Source organism: Malus sylvestris, chromosome 17 (genome assembly GCF_916048215.2).
Source record: "Malus sylvestris chromosome 17, drMalSylv7.2, whole genome shotgun sequence".
Lineage (NCBI taxonomy): Eukaryota > Viridiplantae > Streptophyta > Magnoliopsida > Rosales > Rosaceae > Malus > Malus sylvestris.
In genome coordinates, this window is record NC_062276.1 from 5,903,515 (window position 1) to 5,924,021 (window position 20,507).

Sequence of the window (20,507 nt, forward strand, 5' to 3'; positions counted from 1 at the left end):
TCTCTACTTTGTACCTATTTGTAGCTGTATCTATTGTTAGTGTGCTTTTGCTCTTGAAATGCATTGCTACTTTAATGTGTTGTATGGTCTGAATATGCTTCCTATTTTTGGTACGAATTGCCATCTGCTGCTCGGTGAAGTTGAAAATGCAAAGCAGTACATGGTGTTTATGTAGTTTTGTGTTCCGAATTAGTAAAGGTGTATGTTTTATGTCATAATGTTACAATGTTGTTTATATAGTTTTATATATTTTAGTATTATATTGATCATAACCTTTGTGTCTACCTTAAGAGCAGTTCCACCGTGGGAAAGCCCCCCAGGGCTATCCATTATGTAATCTACCTAGTGAACAGTAATTGCCTTTAATGAACAATAATTATCTTTTGCATCTTCACCCTTACACTTGAATAGCCCTGGCAATAGGTAAATAAAATAATAGTACTTTTTGCATCTTGCTTGGAATTTCCTGTGCACTCTCCACTCCCTCATGTCACTCCCTCTCTTTCCACTCATCTTTCTCACTTCTCTCTATTTTTCTGAAGTTCCTCTCTCTCTCTCTCTCTCTCTCTCTCTCTAAGCTCTCGACACTCTCGCTCTCTCTAGAGCTCTGAGAGCTCTCACCCACTTTCCTCTTCGAAAATTAAACAAATCAAACCCCAAAACCATGAAACCTTAATCTTTGGGACTAAATGATCCTAGCTATACCGTTGCATGCATCATCGGACCATCACGGTGTAAACCACCATTAAAGCCGAGAGCTTCAAGATCTAAAACTCGAACCCAGGTGAGGTTCTCTATGCAAATCTTGTTTCATTATGTCTTAATGTTGCTTGGGACAAGATTTGTGATATTTTTCCAGTTCGAAACCAGAGGTTTAACCCCCTGCAATTTCTCTGAAACCTTGCCTAGTTTTGGTCACCTCCTCGAAGCAAACTCCGGCAAGTTTGTGGGTTCTGGAGCTCTTCCTCAGTTTGAATCCATTCCATGTACTTACATGCCTCTTTGCATGTGAAAATTAGTTGGAAATTACTAAGGTTTGACATGCATGCATACTGTTTTTCCCCATTTCCAGAATCCGGCAAAGAAACCCAGCCCTTGCAGGCCATTTTCCGGCAATAAAAAAGTGGCTGACGTCTGGGCGACGGCAACCTTACGTCACGTTGCCTTCGGGCTCTCGGGCTGGCAACTTATGTCGGGCCTCTCCCTTGGCCCTGCTTGGGCTCCATCGCTAGCACACGCTGGGCTTGCTTGCTCGGGCTCTCTGCCATTGTTCCCAGGCCTGTCCCTCGGGCTCTAGCACACGCTGGAGCTGCTCTATCCAATATTAAGTATTCGCCAGTAAGATCATCACACACAAACTATATAAAAAAATAAAATACAAAAAAATCAAAAAATAAAAATCGCAGAAACCCTAACCTTTAAAATTGTGATTTTTTTTAATAAAAAAAAAAAAAGACAAACAAGGTGCCTGGATGCCTTGAGGTGCGCCTCCATCACCTCGGTGTCTATGGCGAAGCCTTCCATCCATTCCCTCAAAACAAAGTGGCGGGAGCATTGACGACCAACCTTAGAGGACGCTTAGGCGAGCCCTGAGGCGAGCCTTCTAAAACACTGGCGTTAAGATATAAACGTTGGTTGTGACTAGAAGCTCCCGAACAATAATCTTAGTCTATAATTCGTGAAAAAATTTAGTTAAATAAAAATAAAAATGACAAAGAATATCCTGAAATTTTGTCAAATTATTTCGGCTCGTTGTTTATCAAATCGGGGTATTTTGATATTTTTTTTTCTTTTAACGGAAGTTTTTCACATAACTCCGCCTATGTAAGTTTATCTTACATTGCCGGTCCCAAGCCCGGGTAAAGGAGGAGGGGGAGGGCGTCAGGTAGTCGACAGCCGGCACTCCACAGTTACGTCGAATCTTTATGAAAATGAATTCAGAACGAAATCGCGCTAAAGCTAGGGCGTCACCCGTAAGTGGCGCGCTGTGTGGCCCGAGCACAGTGATAAGTGAGCAAGGGTAGTTGTATCTCCATAGGCACTCGGATGCAGTGTTAAATGAGCAAGGGGGCCATAAAAAACTTCTTTTCGAACGACTCCACTCAAAGTTGTTTGGGAGCATATGCACCTATCAACTTTACACGGGACACACAAAAGAAGTACTTTGATTCCATTGGACGGGGGAGGGTGAAGAAGCTAGGACAGAAGGGTAGAGTTCAGGAGAGTAGAATGCGTTTAGGAACGTGGAATATAGGAACCTTAACGGGAAAATCTATGGAAGTAGTGGAAGTTATGGTGAGGAGAAGGATAAATATTATGTGCCTACAAGAAACTAAGTGGGTTGGTCTTAAGGCAAAGGATCTAGAAAACTCAAGGTTTAAACTTTGGTACTCAGGCACAAATAGAACGAGAAACGGTGTTGGCATCATCGTGGACAAGACCTTGACACAAGATGTTGTAGATGTCAAGAGGGTAGGAGATAGAATCATGGCAATCAAGATTGTAATAGGACAAGAACTTATCAATGTGAGGAATGTTGTAAAGCCTTATACAAGGATAGGACCGATGAAAATGGTGAAAGGTATAGAAAAGCGAAGCAAGAGGCGAAGAAAGCTGTGAGAGAAGCTAAGTTAGCGGCTTATGACAATATGTATAAGCGACTAGATACCAAAGAAGGAGAGTTGGATATCTATAAACTAGCTAGAGCAAGGGAAAAGAAGACAAGGGACCTAAACCAAGTGAGGTGCATCAAGGATGAGGATGGAAAGGTTCTTGCTACAGAGAACGCGGTTAAAGATAGATGGAAAGGTTATTTTCATAATCTTTTCAATGAAGGACATGAAAGGAGTGCTTCTTTAGGGGAGTTGAGTAACTCAGAAGAGTGTAGAAACTACTCTTTTTATCGTCGAATCCGGAAGGAAGAAATGGTTGTAGCTTTGAAGAAGATGAAGCATAGAAAAGCAGTAGGCCCAGACGATATACCAATCGAAGTGTGGAAAGTTTTGGGAGAGACATGTATAACATGGCTCACTGACCTTTTCAATAGGATTTTGAAAACGAAGAAGATGCCAAATGAGTGGCGAACGAGCACTTTGGTGCCTATCTACAAGAATAAGGGCGACGTACAAAATTGCATGAACTATAGGGGTATTAAGCTAATGAGTCATACAATGAAGCTCTGGGAGAGAGTCATTGAGCATAGATTAAGGCAAGAGACACGGGTTTCGGACAACCAATTCGGGTTCATGCCAAGGCGCTCAACCATGGAGGTAATCTATCTCTTACGAAGATTGATGGAAAGATATAGAGATGGGAAAAAGGATTTACACATGGTCTTTATAGATTTGGAAAAAGCGTATGATAGGGTCCCAAGAGACATTCTTTGGAGGATTTTAGAGAAGAAAGGAGTACGAGTAGCATATATCCAAGCTATAAAGGATATGTATGAAGGAGCAAAGATTGCCATAAGAACTCATGAAGGACAAACCGAAAGCTTTCCCATAACTGTAGGATTACATCAAGGCTCATCCTTAAGTCCTTACCTTTTTGCGTTGGTAATGGATGAGTTAACAGGACATATTCAAGATGATATTCCTTAGTGTATGCTTTTCGCAGACGATATAGTGTTGATAGATGAAACTCATGAAGGGGTAAATGCAAAGCTTAACCTTTGGAGAGAAGTGTTGGAATCTAAAGGTCTTCGCCTAAGCCGATCAAAGACAGAATATATGGAGTGCAAGTTCAGTGCAAATGAAACCAAAACGAGTTAGGGGTGAGGATCGGAGATCAAGAAATACCAAAGAGCGATCGTTTTCGTTACCTAGGATCTATCTTGCAAAAGAACGGAGAATTAGATGGAGATCTCAACCATAGAATACAAACTGGATGGATGAAGTGGAAGAGTGCATCCGGCGTGTTGTGTGACCGCCGTATGCCACTGAAGCTCAAGGGAAAATTTTATAGGACGGCAATAAGGCCGGCGATGCTGTATGGCACAGAATGTTGGGCGGTGAAGCATCAACACGTACACAAAATGGGTGTAGCGGAGATGAGGATGCTTCATTGGATGTGTGGGCACACAAGAAAGGATAAGATTAGGAATGAGGATATCTGGGGTAAAGTAGGAGTAGCCGAAATTGAAGGAAAGATGAGAGAAAATCGGTTACGGTGGTTTGGACATGTGCAAAGAAGGCCTACTGACGCTCCGATTAGAAGATGCGACTATGGGACAGAGGTTCAGGGTCGAAGGGGTAGAGGAAGACCTAGGAAAACTTTGGAAGAGACCCTAAGAAAAGACTTAGAGTACTTGGATCTAACGGAGGACATGACACAGGACCGAGCACAATGGCGTTCAAAGATTCATATAGCCGATCCCACTCAGTGACTTGGATTTTCCAAGTCTCCAACCGAGAAGTTTTCCTCACTCGGAAAATTAAGGGAATACTACCTCAACCTACATGCTCCACTCACAAAGCTTCAACATACAAGCTTCAACAAAAGAAAATTCAGAGAACTTAGCGAAGAAGGCTTTGGTGTATTTAACACAATACGTTGAAATGAAGGAAAGCTATTTATTGATATTCCCGGTAAGTCACAAATATGTACATATACATGAGTCAAAATAAACAAACAAGAGGGAGCCTTCACAAAGGTTGCTTAGGAGAAGTCTCAGCAGTCGGTAGAGCCCCAGAAAGAGCAGGCACTGGAGGGGGATCATTTGGAGCCTCAGTACTGGACAGAACCCTAGAAGGAGGAGGCAGCAGAGGTTGATCATTTGGAGCTTCATTACGCGGTACAGCCTCAGAAGACGAAGGCAATAAATGCCTTTGGAACAAACCCACAAATCTCTGATGATCAAGTAAAACCTGACCATCAGATTCCTTCATCTGGTCAAGCTTCCTCTTCATGTTTGTAGCATAGTCATGTGCGAGCCGGTGCAACTGTTTATTCTCATGCTTGAGCCCTCTAATCTCCTGTTTGAGACTCATCACTTCAGCCACCAATGATTCAACTTGGCGGGTTCGAGCAAATAGGCGTTGGGCCATGTTAGACACAGAACCTGCACACTGAACACTAAGAGCCAGAGAATCCTTAACAGCCAACTCATCAGACCGTTTGGAAAGTAGTCTGTTATCTTTGGGAGTGAGAAGGTTCCTGGCCACTACCGCAGCGGTCATATCATTCTTCATCACGGAATCCCCAACGGTAAGAGGACCAGTAGGGGAGACGAAGGATGGGCGCCATATGTTGTCTCGAGAAGGCGTGGCTGCCTCTTCAACAAGGTTCAAGTCAAAACGACGGTCGGAGGGGCCAGACATTTTCAAAGGTGTTGAAGAGAGAAGAGGTCGGACAAATCAAGATCTTAGAAGTGCAAGAATAGAGCTTCTATTGGTGGAGATTCAAGTGTGCTTTGGAACTTAATGCCAGCCTCTATAAAAATCTGCACTCGACGGAGCTTCAGAAATCGAAGAGGCGTTTGCTTTCTCAAAAGCTGGGCTGCTCAGAGACCACGAGACGTTTGCTTTCTCAAAAGTTGGGCTGCTCAAAGACCACGAAGGCCGATCTCAGAAATCGAAGAGGTGCTTGCTTTCTCAAAAGCTGGGCTGCTCAGAGACCACGAGGGCCGATCTCAGAAATCGAAGAGGCACCTACTTTTCCAGCCTTGTCAGCACCTGTCAGCTTTGCGGAAATTATGGGCATTATGTCGAAGATTTCTGGTGAAGTAGAAAGCACATGAATCTTACTGTTCAATCACCTACTTCCCACACGCAACATTAGCTTATGGGTACCACAGATAACTTTGCCAAAGTTCTCTGACAAAGTTGAGACACGTGAAGCTTGCAGCTCCCACTACACCGCTCTGACCAAGAAGGGTAAAAGAATAGCAAAGAAACAGCACTAACAAAGTTTAGACACATAAATTTTGAAGGTCTAGCTACCATATTATTACCCACAAGGGTAAATGAACAGTACCACTACTGGATAAGTCAACCTCTGTGCTTCGTGGCAAGATAGACTAGCAAACATGCCCAACCTTTTCTCACATTCGAGAAAACACTCCCAACAAGATTGCTTGCTCCAAAATCGAAGAGGCACCGCCCTCCGAATCTCGAAAGCCAGACTCCCAACATGATTACTTTCTCAAAAATCGAAGAGACACCGCTCTCCGAATCTCGAGAGCCAGACCCCTAGCAGGATTGCTTTCTCAAAAATCGAAAAGGCATCGTTCTCCGAATCTCGAGAGCCAGATCTCCGACAGGATTGCTTGTTCGAAAACCGAAGAGGCACCACTTTCCCAACTTCAAGAGCCGGATCTCCTTGGATAAAGCTTGTCTGTAATCTTTACACGCAACATCAACTTTCCAGATACCACAGACCACTTTTTCAAAGTGCTCTGACAGAGTTAAAACATGTGAAGCTGACAGCTCCCACTACCGTGTTATGACCAAGCAGGGTAAAGGAATAACATTACTACTTGTTGTTAGGGAGACTCCTATATATGTTGACCTCCATCCCCAACAAACAGGCAGACCTGCAAAAATGCTCAACCCTTCCTCATATCTGAGAGGGCACTCCCAAAAAAGCCTTTCGAAATATTCAGCTTTCTTTCCCCCCGATAATACCTCTGCAAACAAGCTATACTAGAGCAAGAATATCTCATATCATCAGGGTTAAAAGCAAGAGTATCCCATATCATGTTTTTTCCCTGTCTTTTCCTTTAGCCTTGTTCTTACCTGCAAGACAAGGAGAAAGAGAGCAATCAGTCAACACTTGGAATCAAGCTTCCAGTCAGGAACCCCTTACTTGATTACTTACTTGGCATTGCTCTCGAGTACTCATCTTCAACATCTTATGCTTCCAGGGAAGATACCGCATCTGCCTGAGGAACATATAGGGCAAGTGAGAAGGATACAAGGAAGCATGTGGAGACAAGCGTAACAGCACACGTGCCGATACATCCACTACTCTGTCAAAAGCAAAAGTATCCCATATCAGCAGGGTCGAACGTACTATAGATTTGATGGACTTGTTTTGACCTTCAAATTCTTCAGTCGGCCTTATACTCTGGAGGAAACCAGAAAACCCTCCAGCCCAGTTCAAGAATAAGCCTGTGGAAAGTTACTTCTTCAAAAGCAAAAGTATCCCATATCATCTCTTCTCATTTTTCTTCTCTTTATCCTTCATGCTGCTTGCAAGATAGGGAGAATGTGAACAATCAGCCGGAACTCGAAATCAAAGTTCTGATCTGGGACTGATTGCTTGGAGCTCTGATTGCTTACCTTGTCTGTCACCTCTTTCAGCAGATCCCCTAGCTCGGCGACTTGGAGGACTCCTACTACATGGTTTGTATCGCGCTTGACCAAGCCTGAAACTACAAGTAAGCTTCAAGTGAAATTGATACATTACCTTGTGCATCTCCACCAGTTAAAGATATCACCCCTGGATGGAGGAAGAGTACTTCCAGAGAAGATGCCACATCTACCTACGAGACAGATAAGGCAAGTCAAGACGATACCACACTCCGGAACTTAGAAGTTTCGTGATTACAAGATCATTCTCCCACAATATTTTCTAATGTCATTTGTATTAAATCATTCACTTGTACTCACTAAAAGAGAGCTTGAACCTATGTACTTGTGTAAACCCTTCACAATTAATGAAAACTCCTCTATTTCGTGGACGTAGCCAATATGGGTGAACCACGTACATCTGGTGTTTGCTTTCCTATCTCTATCCATTTATATACTTATCCACACTAATGACCGGAGCAATCTAGCGAAGATCACAAAAAGCGACCGTTCTCGCTATCTAGGATCTATCTTGCAAGAGAACGGAGAATTAGATGGAGATCTCAACCATAGAATACAAGCTGGATGGATGAAGTGTAAGAGTGCATCCGGCGTGTTGTGTGACCGTCGTAGGTCACTGAAGCTCAAGGGAAAATTTTATAGGACGGCAATAAGGCCAGCGATGTTGTATGGCACAGAATATTGGGCGGTGAAGCATCAACACGTACACAAAATGGGTGTAGCGGAGATAAGGATGCTTCGTGGGATGTGTGGGCACACGAGAAAGGATAAGATTGTGAATGAGGATATCCGAAGTAAAGTAGAAGTAGCCGAAGTTGAAGGAAAGATGAGAGAAAATCGGTTACGGTGGTTTGGACATGTGCAAAGAAGGCCTACTGACGCTCCGGTTCGAAGATGTGACTACGGAACAGAGGTTCAGGGCCGCAGGGGTAGAGGAAGACCTAGGAAAACTTTGGAATAGACCCTAAGAAAAGACTTAGAGTACTTGGATCTAACGGAGGACATGACACAAAACCGAGCGCAATGGCGTTCTAGGATTCATATAGCCGACCCCACTTAGTGGGAAAAGGCTTTGTTGTTGTTGTTGTTGTTGTACGGAAGTTTTTCACAAAAGTACAAAAAAATGATTGAGGTGGACAAACTCAGCGACCACTTCTATCGATTTCAAGTCTTAGGGATAAAAGTGAGAAATTATGTAAATCTCAGACACTATTTTAACTAAAATGCCATAACAAAATGAATACACATAGTAGGAGAGCAGTATGGTCAGAATCGGATCCCTTATGGACCCAAAGGAACTGAGCCCACTTATTAAATGATCCGGGCCATTGAAATTTGATCCAACGGCTACAAATAAAGGGCCATTCTAAAAATTATGATAATTGTAGCTGTTGGATAAAATTTCAATGGTCCGGATCAATTGATCATTGGGCTCAATTCCTTTGAGTCCGGAGGGGATCCGGTTCCAGTATGGTCAACATGCCAAAAAATTCAATAAAGAAGAATGGTCCTACGTGAACTAAAGCTGACGTGTCATATCTCAGTTGAAAGAAAGCCTGAAGGTCATTCGACCGCCACCACCTTCGTCGGTCCGCGCAGGAAACAGATCCAAAAATCGAAATCCCCAAAATAAATCCCCCTTCTTTCCCTGTCAAAACCCTAAATTCTCCATCCCTGAAAAACTTCAGAGCTAAAGGAAGAAGAAGAAGAAATGGCGGCGGTTCCGGTCGTCCGGTTCCCGATCTTGAGTGCAGTGAGGGTTATAGGAGTGATAGTGGCGACTCTGGTGCTCACGTGGAACGTTCATTTCCGCGGTGGATTGGCTCTCATCTCCGATGACAAAAGTCTTATTTTCAATGCACGTCTCTGCCCAAATCCTCATTTTCTCTCATTCTCTTCTTCTTAAAGTTCTAATCTTGATTTTTCATAATTTTTTTATATTAATCTGTTGGGAAATTAATTTCGAATTTTGTTTAATGGCTGATGGGTTTGCTTAGTTGACTTGTCCTGGGTACTGGGTTTATCATGTAATTTGTTTTAAAGCTTAATAGTTGTCAATTTATGCAATACTATGTTTCTCTTCTTTGCTTATATCTTAAGCTAGTTCCGTGTGATCCCCGCTCCACTCAAGTTCGAATCTTCATTCTCGTAGTTTGGATTAGATTATGATATCGTCCCGATCAAAGAAAGCTCATTCTATTAAATTTTTATAGTTCACTATCATCTTGAGCTGGAAATTGATGCTTCTTTGGCCAATTTCCTGGTTGTTTGATCTAGGAGAAATTTCTCTTTGTAAATTAAGCATTTGGTGCATTCCCATTGCTCTCTCTCTCTCTCTCTCTCTCAAATTTATATGTTTGTTGTGTGTCTTGTAGGTGCATCCAGTATTAATGGTGATTGGGTTGATACTGCTCAATGGAGAAGGTAAAGTTTCTGTTCTTAGGGCACTTGGTCCGGCATCTAGTTACGGATTTCTCAATGATGCGTCTCTCTCTCTCTCTCTCTGTAATCTTGCCTTAAAGTTATTGTGTTTACCTTGGGTGATTGTGTCCCAATACAATGAGTTCCTAGAGCATGCCAAGGATGATAATGATGAGTTTGATGTGTTTGTGGAAATATAATCGTATCGTATGTTTAAAATGTTCTTGATGGATTTTCGATGTACACCGATACTTTTCTTTTTCCTCCCTTTCGCAGAGTTGTGAGAGAGCAATAAGTATATTTTTTGTTCGTCTTGTGTTTCAATTACAGGTGGTTTTATTTCCTTTGCTTTAAAATGTGAAATAATTCTATAGGGGATTCTATGGAATCTGTGAAGTTATCGACTACCTGTATGTTTACCAAAAATTGCAATGAATTTGAACCATCCCATGTTTCTACGATGCAGCCATGCTAGCATACAAGACGGTTTCAGGAACAAAAAACTTGAAAAAACTAGTTCATCTTACACTACAATTCCTTGCCTTTTGCGTAAGCATCATCGGCGTATGGGCTGCTTTGAAGTTCCACAACGATAAGGGCATTGACAACTTCTACAGTCTGCATTCCTGGTTGGGTCTAGCTTGCCTATTCCTCTTCACCCTCCAGGTACCTTTATAGTTACTGTTTTTCTTTGCCTGAGAAGATAGCTTGTACTACTTTTTTTTAGCCAGTTTTCACCGAGGTTTTCTTTTTCCCAGTGGGCTGCTGGATTTGTAACGTATTGGTTCCCAGGAGGCTCGAAACACAGCAGAGCTAACTTGCTGCCATGGCATGTATTTTTCGGTGTTTATACTTACGCCCTTGCTGTTGTTACAGTAACTACTGGTATTTTAGAAAAAGTCACCTTCCTCCAAACCCACCAAGTAATCTCACGCTATTCGACCGAGGCTTTGCTCGTGAACTCTCTCGGAATATTGGTCATTGTTCTGGGAGGTTTTGTTATCCTTGCCGTTATTACTCCGATGAATGATAATAGAGGTGATGTTCTCAGAGGACCAATAGAGTAATCACAAGCTGCTCAACTGTACTGACTTTAGTTCACAAAGAGGGCAGAATTTTACCCTAATATATGGATTACAAGATTTTGTTACTGTCAAAAGATGAGTGTATTAAAGTAACAACTCCTTTGTTTCTTCCTTTCTCATCTGTTATTTGTTTATTTATTTTTGCAAAATGGTTATCATTATTGGTTCTTTGCAAAGCAAGGGTAAGGTTGTGTGCGATATAAGTTCCTCCCCTCACCCTCGTAAAGCAGGAAGCCTTATTGACTTGGTCTCCCTTTTTGGTTATGAGTATTCATGTCTTGGTTTATTGGTGGCATGATATGGCATTTGGAGGTTCTATTTAGGATAATAGGGTGGCAATTTCAGACACGACTCAAAATCTTCGTTGGTTTGGGACGTTGCGCTTTCGTTTTTAAATAATGATCTGGATTTGTAAAAGAAGAAAATTGTATAATCATCCAGTTGAGTTCTTCAGATGTAAACTGTAATCAATGGCAAGAGACTTGTAACAGAAGTGTTACAAGAGCTTTCATATTTACGCCTGAGGTCCTCTGCTTGATTCTCTTCCTACTCATATAGCTTTGTATAAAATTAGCCGACCCCACTTAGTGGGAAAAGGCTTTGTTGTTGTTGTTGTTATAATTATTAAGGTGAGAAGGAGAGTTCAAAACTAATACAATAATTTAGAAGATGACAGAGTTTCGAACATGTGACGCATTGGTGAAACTCAACTCTCCATTGGCCAGTATATTGGACCACATGCAGAGCCCGGTCATTAAAACAGACCAATACCACAACTTCTTGTGTAACATAAAATTGAAACATCTGACTTCTGTCTCAATCTATGGCCACGAAAAAGCCGAAACTTGTGTCTCAATGACTCAATCCACAGACGGACACAGACAAGAGTGAGTGAGATCAAAGGCTAACAAAAAAAAGGAGGAACTTCTGGCTCTGGTCTTCTTGTTTGCTAAAGGCTGCTAACTCCGAATCCACTGATTTCAGCATGCACATATAATTTTGAAGAAAACTCGCGAACCATAAGACCATTTCCGAGAGGGGAGTTTAAAATGATCACATCCACGAGTGTTCTCTTCTGTATTCGCGCACAATGACGGGCACGCTTGTGGGCGGAACCTAACAGAAGCACAAAAACATACGCGTCATCAGTCTTTTTCCTAATGAGAATGAACAGAAGTAATCTCATGAGCCATGAGTCGTCGTGATGACTTGCAAGTTCAGAATTTGTTGCAACAAGAAGAAAAGGACTTACCATGCCATAATCCGTGATTATCATTGAAATGTAATCTGATGGCAGTGCATCATAACTGCCAATGACAAATTAAAACAGGAGTGCACGGTTACTATGGGGAGATTAAAGCTGAGAATCGCGTTTAGTGCACAACACAACAGAATAATAAACACTTTACGAACATCAGATTCAGCGGTTGAAGATTTTCACAATTCGCGTGACCATCCAAAGGATTGACTTCCTCCCTCCCAGGAACCTTTAAAATGACATCTGGATCACCTGCAAGAAGAACAATTACCTGAGTAACCAAGGAAGCACTTCTTATAAAAACTTTTCAGAATGACCAAAGCTCTATGCTACGAGTGCATACCGAGCTCGTTAGAGCATATCGAATCAAGCTGTACCCTTTCATGAAACTTATATGCCTCACAACATACCAATACAGGTACACGGAATGCATGAGCTACCATAGCAACACAAGCAGTCCCAACCCTTGAGTAAACTGTTCCATTAGACAGCACTGAAGAAGCGCCTAGAAACACTCGAGTAACTTCATGCATGATATAGGAAGCAGCATTTATATGAGTGTAAGTGCAGCTGAGGCCCTTTCCCACCAACCTACGAAGTAAACGCTGTCCTTCAAGCTTCGGACGAGCGTCTACCACCACAACGCGAAACTGTTTGCCAAGCTCATGGGCATGCAATAGCAACATTTCAACTGCAGAGGATGACCCGTACGTTAGAAGAACATCACCATCCCTGATTTTGCTAACTGCATGCTTGACTATCACGTTATCAGCAAGTATAATCTTCTCGGCTATGAACCGATCAATATCTGACTGGAGAGATGCTTTTGCTTCTGACTCGGACATAGTTAAAGGTAACTTGGCAATTCGGCTCTTCAGAAACCGAATTGCATTCCCCATGGTGATTGAAAGTGGCCTGCACTCACTGAAAAATGAAACGTAACTACTTATTTTTGCTGTCAAATCCCTACTCAGGTTTTTCTCTGGTGGCGTCGAATAGTCTTTAATGGCCTCCTGAAGTGCTAGAAGCATGGCAATACAACGAGCATTACCACCCGATATATCTCCTGATAAATACTGTAACCCAACCTGACATTCGTACAAAAAGCTACAATTAGATAGAACCATAATCTCTTTTATAGTCACATTAACCTCTCGACATCATCAAGCGAAAGGCTCAAACCATAACGAGCTGACGTAATCATCTAAATACCTTATAAACAGCAGGATGCACAGGGTCAAGTTGGAAAAACTTGGACTCGAGATCAGGAAGCTGAGTTCCATGCTCGTATTGAGGCAAATGCCTGAACAACTCAACCCTGTTCCTGGCCTCAGTTTGCTTAACCACCGACCGCCTTTTCGCCTTCTCCACACGACTCTTATCATCATATTGCATTCGCGGATGAGGAACTTCTTTCTTCCTCTCTTTCTCCGGCGGACGTTCACTGCCACCACCTCCGCCACCGCCCTTCTTCTCAGATACCGCCATAGATGATTGTGACACAAGTTTCGTGGCCTTAGGCGGCTTCACAATTGCTGCTGCCGAAGCAGAAGCAGCAACAGAAGGTGTTTTACCTCCATCAGCTAATAACACAACGCAAGGAACAAATTCATAATCAACATACGAAATTCGAATTCTTTGAATACAATTACATTTCTATTAAAAACCACTTGTGAATTAGTAAAAGCTGGAAAAACATACCTTTGGCAGCAGCCTTAGCTGCTCGTTGAGCTTCCTGAAGGGCCCGCCTTTCGGCTTTCGTGGTTTTCTCTTTCAGTGGCTTCGAATTCCCAGCTCGCTCGCCTTGCACTTCCGTTGATGCATCAACATCTTTCTCTGCAAAAGCTTCAATCTTTGTTTCTTCAAGCTTAGCAATCACAATATGCCTGAGCTAAATTAAAATCCCAAATCAAATCAAAGTAATCGAACAGCAATCAGTAATTACCAGAAATCCCAGAAGGCATCTTGACCACGGAGACAGTCATCAACCCACTCGCGGGGACGCTACTCGCCTTCACGGCAGCCGTCAGATCGAACCCTCCACTAGGAAACGAAGAAGACGTTGTCAAACCCCCAGCTGCTCTTACTCTTCTGAATGTTCGACCCGGCGACATGACGACGTCGTTCAGGAACTCACCATTCCCCATCACAATTCCATACGACGACGACGCAGTAGGAGGCGAGGCGGGGAAGAGCTCAGAGGAGTTGTTGTAACTCTCGACGAGTACAGACTCTCGGCGGGCCGGTGAGGCAGGAACCGCAGGAAAAAGAACCGGACGGCTGGTATCGGAGGAGTGACGTGGCGGGGGGATCATTACCGGAGAGAGGGAGTTACCGGAGGGGGAGTTGGAGACGGGAGGCGAGGAGGAGGCGATGGGGTCGGGCGAGGCGAAGAACCCGACTTGTCGGACCTTGGGGTCGCTGACTGCGCGGGGAGGCCGGCGAGGGTCCATTTGGGAATTTGTGGGTGTGGAGTGAGGGTTTTGGGGGGTGGGGAGAGTGGGTTTTAGGGTGCGGAGAGAAAAGTTTGCGGGGTTTGGATCGTTGGATTTGATCGGAGAGGGGAGGGAGAAGAAGGGAAGCAGCAGAGAAATGCAGAGCGCGTGAAAAAGAAGTGGGAAATTTCCCTTGCGTAACTGTTGTTTGATGTTTTTTTTTTACATTATCGTTTGAAAGTAGGAACAAAAATTGTGATGGCTTCTGCCATTGAGCATTATGCACAGGGCCGTTGACGATGACATCACAAGATGCTAAAAAGATTCTTCTACTTTTTCAAATTTTGTTACTTATGTGAGTAACAAAATAATCCACATCTAAAAAAGTCTAGATCACTGGACTGTAACGTTTGTGATATAAAAAAAGCAGAGTTAAGAATGACTTTTGTAGTTTGTATGGCCTGCACAAATGACATTCATATAAAAGACTCTTTTTTAAGACTAGCTTGCGTGAATAGGGACGGTTTTTGTTAAAATTGTTTTTACTGTAAACTCGTTGAATTTTTATTCAAAATGATTTTTGTAAAAACGTTTGAAAGTTCTCTCTGAAGAAGCATTTGATACGTGCTTCTCCACAAAATGCTTTTTATGAGCCAAAGCTCTAGTGTTCATCCTTGCATTTGAGATCATGTGTTTGTTTTCTTCTTCCTCTAATATCGCACTTGTATCAAGCGAAAAAGTGTACGCATGCAATCTGACGTTCATGTTGTACCCATTCACCAATGGGAGCAATGCAGAAGGATAAAATGGGAGTGGAAATCACTATATCGTTTAAGAATGTTTTGATGAGCAACATTTAGTAATCAAAATCCGAAGCAACGTGAATGGAATAGATATATAAGGATTCTGATAGAAACACACATGGCCAAATTCAACATAAAAGAGGGGAGCTAAATTTTCAAAAATAAATTGAAGTGCCAAATAGAGGAACTGTTACTGGATAGAAGATACCCAATACTACTACAGAGTACATGTAACACGACAACATCAATGCCTGGACCTTTCTACTCACAGCGCGACAGACAATCAAATTTTAAGAAACAACGTTGGCATCGAAGTATAAACCCATGCATGACAACCGCAATGTTACAATCCTCTTCTTTTGGGAAGGAAGTCTACGAGGATCACATAAAGCTTGGGGCGACTGGACCCTTTGAAAGTCCAAGGCGAACTTCCATTGCATGATGTGTGTCCACAGGCCGGAAGGTTTCTGATTCCCGGGGGTCTGCAAATAGCACAATGAAACATATAAGAAACCAAAACACACAAAAAAACATCAGTACGCGTTTCACTCGCTAAAACGGCTCCATAATACAGCTAACCAACCAGGCAGACCAGACTTTTCTGGGGAATGACCCAAGAAAAGGTGATTGATTTAAGGAAAATTGGATAATCTGGACTTCCTAGGTTTTACTAAGATCGACTGACCTTCTTAGAAGCTTCGGCTTCTATAAGTATGCAAGTTCCAAAATATAAGCATACTAACTGCATTTCAGGGATCAGCATGCAATTAAAACACCATAAGCCATCTAGGGGGATAAAACTTCACTAGTTTAGAGCAAAAAGTGATATTTCCACTCAAGAAGAAGTTTCAACTCATTACTTACTGATCCCTAATTGTTATATTTAGCATCTTGAAGATGTATAGAAATTAAAAGAAAAATCAAATTACAGAACGCAAACTCCTAATGACATCAACACTACTTAAAAACGAATTGATCAGAACAAAAAAAGCTGCATGTTTCTAACTCATGGGGCTTACTACGGATGTTTAAACGAGGCAACAAGAGGACCCTGGTTGGTGACCTATTTACAAAGAGGAATTAATAAGGCTCCAATTGATCATAAACATTGAAGGAGTTCAAACAAATAGTTCAAAGAGAAAACCAGGAACAGTGAAAGCTTCAAATAGTTCAAAGAGAAAACTAGGTATAAGAAGAGTATTTTCTTACCATTCAGGTAATCCTCAAAGCCAAAATCATCCAATCTTCCAGTCATAGCCTCCAAACCCAACATTGAAGAAGGAATTGGTCCAGCAGGCCTCTGGAATCTGCAGTTGTTTCAAAGAATAGAGTACAAATGGTGACTCGGAATTAACTCCAATTTTACACATTTATGCAGTACCCAAACTAGCATGCATTGGTGTATACAAACTAAAGCAAATAAACATTTGGTGTTTTAAGCTCCATCACATACAATTACATCCTCCAATAATATACGGACTTTAGAGGAAAATCGGACTACAAAACAAGATTCTGTAACCTCTTTCTTACACTCATACTCAGTCTGGATATTTGATAAAAACAAAAGCACCTCAAATTGATAGGGAGCTGGTGTTATAATCAACTCAATATAGAAGATACGAAAGAACATAAGAACACAAATTTCCATCATCTTATTCCTAATTGAATCAGTTTTTTCGTCAATGAGTGAGAGATAACGACCCAAACTGGACACAACCTAAGAGCACAAACTGTACAAAGAGATTAACACCTACACAGACAGAACCACCAACAAAGCTCTAATGCAAAAGTTTCATACTGAAAAACCCTTACGATACATAAACAACAATCCCACAACGATTCCAAACAAAATACGTAACAGGGTTTCGCATAAAAAGGCGGCGTATATACAAATACAACAAAAGAAAAAAACCCTAACTTTTCAACATAGCAACACATGTATACTTCCACTCAATCATATAAAATAAGAGGAACCCATTACAACAATTCACAAACACAAGTCAGAATTCGACAAAAACAAAAGAATCGCATACCGAGAAAGGATTTGCCTTTCAAGATCCATCTTCAGTGGAAACGCACTTCCATAAGTGTACCCCAAGATTTTCCTATTTATCTGCTCCTGAGTTACCTTCGCCTAAAACCCAACAAGTAAATTAACCCAAATCAACAAAATTTAATCACACATCTTCAATTCCAAACAAACAGCAACGCAAATCAAGAGACATAAGAAAGCAAGAGAGAGAGAGAGAGAGAGAGAGAGAAAGAGAGAGAGGGAAAATACCGATTCCAAAGCAGATTCGAGAGGGTGAGCGCCGACGAGGTCGCTCTTGACGCCGTGAAGTCCGAACCGAAGGGCATCGTTCTGGATTCCTCCGATTTGGTGCTCGATCGTCTTCGGTGCCTCCATTTTGCTCTCTCTGGTTCTTCCTTTACTTCCTTCTTTTTCAGCAAGCAATGTATTTTGTATAGACTTCGTTGCCAGATATAGGGGGAGTGTTTACTTCCGTCAATTGGGTTTTTAGCTACGAGCCCATGTAGGCTTGATTCAGGCCCATCATTTTAACTGAGTTGGGCCAAACGGTAGTTGTCGGGCGTTATGCGCAACGTAGAGAATCGAATTTTAATTTAAGAAAAACTAATGAAAAATGCTTGAAAACTTTGAGTTTTAACGATAAGGACAAAATAAAGGGAAAGTGATTTGACTTTTTAGTGTAAAAATGTGATTTTTCGTAAAAGTGAACAATACCGTGGACTTTTCGTTAAAATTCTTTTTATTTTATTCTTCGCATTTGTATTTGTGAATAGACTAAATGAATGACAACCTATTTGTCACCTTAAAAGATAGTTCAAGCTCTTCTCTACATCACGCTAATCACGCTGTAAAGTGAAGTTTTTTGCACTCGAGATATGAACAAAGGAATCATGCAGACACCAATTTGATATAAAAATCACTAAATCTAAATAACTAATGTTGACAATGTACCATACAAATTAGTAAGCAAGTCAAGAAACTACCATTGAGAATAAAAAGATTCCACTTTTATCTTCCAACATTCTGAAAACCTATAAAATAGAAGATAAATTTTCAAAATTGTTAGGAATACAAACTCCCAAAACCTGTACATGCTGATTGAACCACCAACTCACTCAAAACATTTGATTCTGATCGAATTTGGATCCTGATTTCTTCCTGGTTTCAAAAAGACGAATTAACATAATCAAACCATATCAATGGTGTTCATACTTCAAAGATGCATGTGCAATACAATAGCATTAGGAAATCACACTTCAACACAAATCAACTGAACAAATTATAAACTGCGCAAGCTTTTCATCAAAATCACAAAAATCCAATGCAAATCATTTATGCACATATGATATTTGCATTTTAGGACTTTCACCTTTAGCATTGCTAATATCACTTGTTATTTTTGGGTAGCAATATCACAAAACATCAAATTTTGCATCCAAAATATAATTTCCTACATGAAAACAGCAAGAAGAAATTTTAGTCCTACTATTTTGTTTTTATTATTTTCAGCTAGTTGTAGATTTTTTTGTTTGAAGGGTTTTATAGTCTAATTATTTTTTGTGAAAACCTTAAGACACACCAAATTTGACTTCTGACTTTCTAATATTATAGATTAGAGATTTTGACAAAAAAATAAGGGTAAAAGACTATTTACTACCCTCATGTTTCGTGGTTTTCAACATTTAGTACATCAAGTTTTTTTCGTCTCAGATTCATACCTAAAGTGTAAATTTTGGGACAGTCTCATACATCCGTTAGTCAAACTGTTAAGTCTCCCGTTAACTGTGATGTGGCGCACTGACTGGGCGCCACGTGTCATCCACATTTTTTTTTCTTTTTTTTTTCTTTCTTTTCTTTTCTTCTTCTTCTTCCTCCGACTACAACTTTCTTTTTTCTTTTTTTTTTCTTCCTCCTTCTCCTTCTTCCTTCCTCCTTCCTTCCCTTTCTTCCCCTTCTTCCTTCTTCTTCCTTCTCATTCTCCTTCTTCTTCCTCCGAATCTGGGGAAGCTTTTTTTTTTTTTTTTCTTTTTTTTTCTTCTGCTTCTTCTTCCTTCTCTTTCCTCCTTCTTCCTTCTTCTTCTTCTTCTTCTTCTTCTTCTTCTTCCGACGAATCTACGCAGATTCAGTTTTTTCTTTTTTTTTTCTTTTTTCTTCTTCTTCTTCCTTATTCCTTCTTCTTCTTCTTCTTCTTCTTCTTCCTCTGAATCTGCCCAGATTCAGTTTTTTTTTTTTTCTTCCTCCTTTTTCTCCTTCCTCCTTCCTCCTTCCTCCTTCCTTCCCCTTCTTCTCCTTCTTCCTTCCCCTTCTTCGTTCTTCTTCTTCTTCTTCTTCTTCTTCCTCCGAATCTAGGGGAAGATGAAGGTTTTTTTTTTTTTTTTTTTTTGAGGAAGAAGAAGAAGAAGGAGGAAGGAAGGAGGAGGAAGAAGGGGAAGGAAGAAGGAGAAGAAGGAGGAAGAAGAAAAAAAAAAAGTTGCAATCGGAGGAAGAAGAAGAAGAAGAAGAAGAAGAAGAAAAAGAAGAAGAAGGAAGAAGAAGAAAGAAAAAAAAAAAAAAACTTCCCCAGATTTCGGAGGAAGAAGAAGAAGAAGAAGAAGGAGAAGGAAGAAGAAGGAAGAAGGGGAAGGAAGAAGGAAGAAGGAGGAAGGAAGAAGGAGGAAGAAAAAAAAAAGTTGCAGTCAGAGGAAGAAGAAGAAGAAGAAGGAAGAAGAAAAGAAAAGAAAAAAAAAATGTGGATGACACGTGGCGCCCAGTCAGTGCGCCACGTCACAGTTAACGGGAGACTTAACAGTTTGACTAACGGATGTATGAGACTATCCCAAAATTTACATTTTAGGTATGAATCTGAGACGAAAAAAACTTAATGTACTAAATGTTGAAAACCACAAAACATGAGGGTAGTAAACAGTCTTTTACCCAAAAAATAAAAAAGCATTATGTTGATTTCTCCTATGGACAATATTTAATTCATTACTAGTTTAGATTTTAGACTTGTTTAAAAGTGTTTTTTTAAACCACTTCAGTAAAGAAGTGCTTCTAATAAAAGTGTTTTTATTAGAAGCCAGTTAATCTTTTTAATAAAAATGTAAGTACTTTTGAACACAAATAGTTAGAAGAGTTTTTAGTGATCTAAAGTAGCTAGTGTCATCTATATTTCCTTACGCAT

General features: G+C 41.0%; 3 protein-coding genes across 4 annotated transcripts; 1 reads left to right on the forward strand and 2 right to left on the reverse strand.

The window, feature by feature from the left end:
• The first annotated feature begins 8,828 nt into the window (after positions 1–8,828).
• LOC126610448 (transmembrane ascorbate ferrireductase 2-like) lies at positions 8,829–10,965 on the forward strand. Its single transcript, XM_050278501.1, has 4 exons — positions 8,829–9,168; positions 9,686–9,734; positions 10,198–10,397; positions 10,490–10,965. The coding sequence occupies exons 1-4, from the start codon at positions 9,022–9,024 to the stop codon at positions 10,796–10,798; spliced, it is 705 nt and encodes a 234-aa protein (XP_050134458.1). The 5' UTR covers positions 8,829–9,021; the 3' UTR covers positions 10,799–10,965.
• Positions 10,966–11,458: 493 nt separating this feature from the next.
• LOC126610447 (uncharacterized) lies at positions 11,459–14,751 on the reverse strand. 2 transcript variants are annotated; one of them, XM_050278500.1, is made up of 7 exons: positions 14,020–14,751; positions 13,776–13,910; positions 13,287–13,657; positions 12,418–13,162; positions 12,230–12,326; positions 12,069–12,123; positions 11,459–11,932 (listed from the first exon to the last, which is right to left on the reverse strand). In XM_050278500.1, the coding sequence occupies exons 1-7, from the start codon at positions 14,525–14,527 to the stop codon at positions 11,870–11,872; spliced, it is 1,974 nt and encodes a 657-aa protein (XP_050134457.1). In that variant the 5' UTR covers positions 14,528–14,751; the 3' UTR covers positions 11,459–11,869. The 2 variants fall into 2 exon arrangements, with proteins under 2 accessions (XP_050134457.1, XP_050134456.1); XM_050278499.1 differs by having other exon boundaries at positions 13,776–13,919.
• Positions 14,752–15,439: 688 nt separating this feature from the next.
• On the reverse strand, positions 15,440–17,779 carry LOC126610449 (cyclin-B1-2-like). Its single transcript, XM_050278502.1, has 4 exons — positions 17,594–17,779; positions 17,346–17,446; positions 16,522–16,619; positions 15,440–15,794 (listed from the first exon to the last, which is right to left on the reverse strand). Exons 1-4 carry the CDS (start codon positions 17,717–17,719, stop codon positions 15,694–15,696), a joined length of 426 nt encoding a protein of 141 aa, XP_050134459.1. The 5' UTR covers positions 17,720–17,779; the 3' UTR covers positions 15,440–15,693.
• Positions 17,780–20,507: the final 2,728 nt, after the last annotated feature.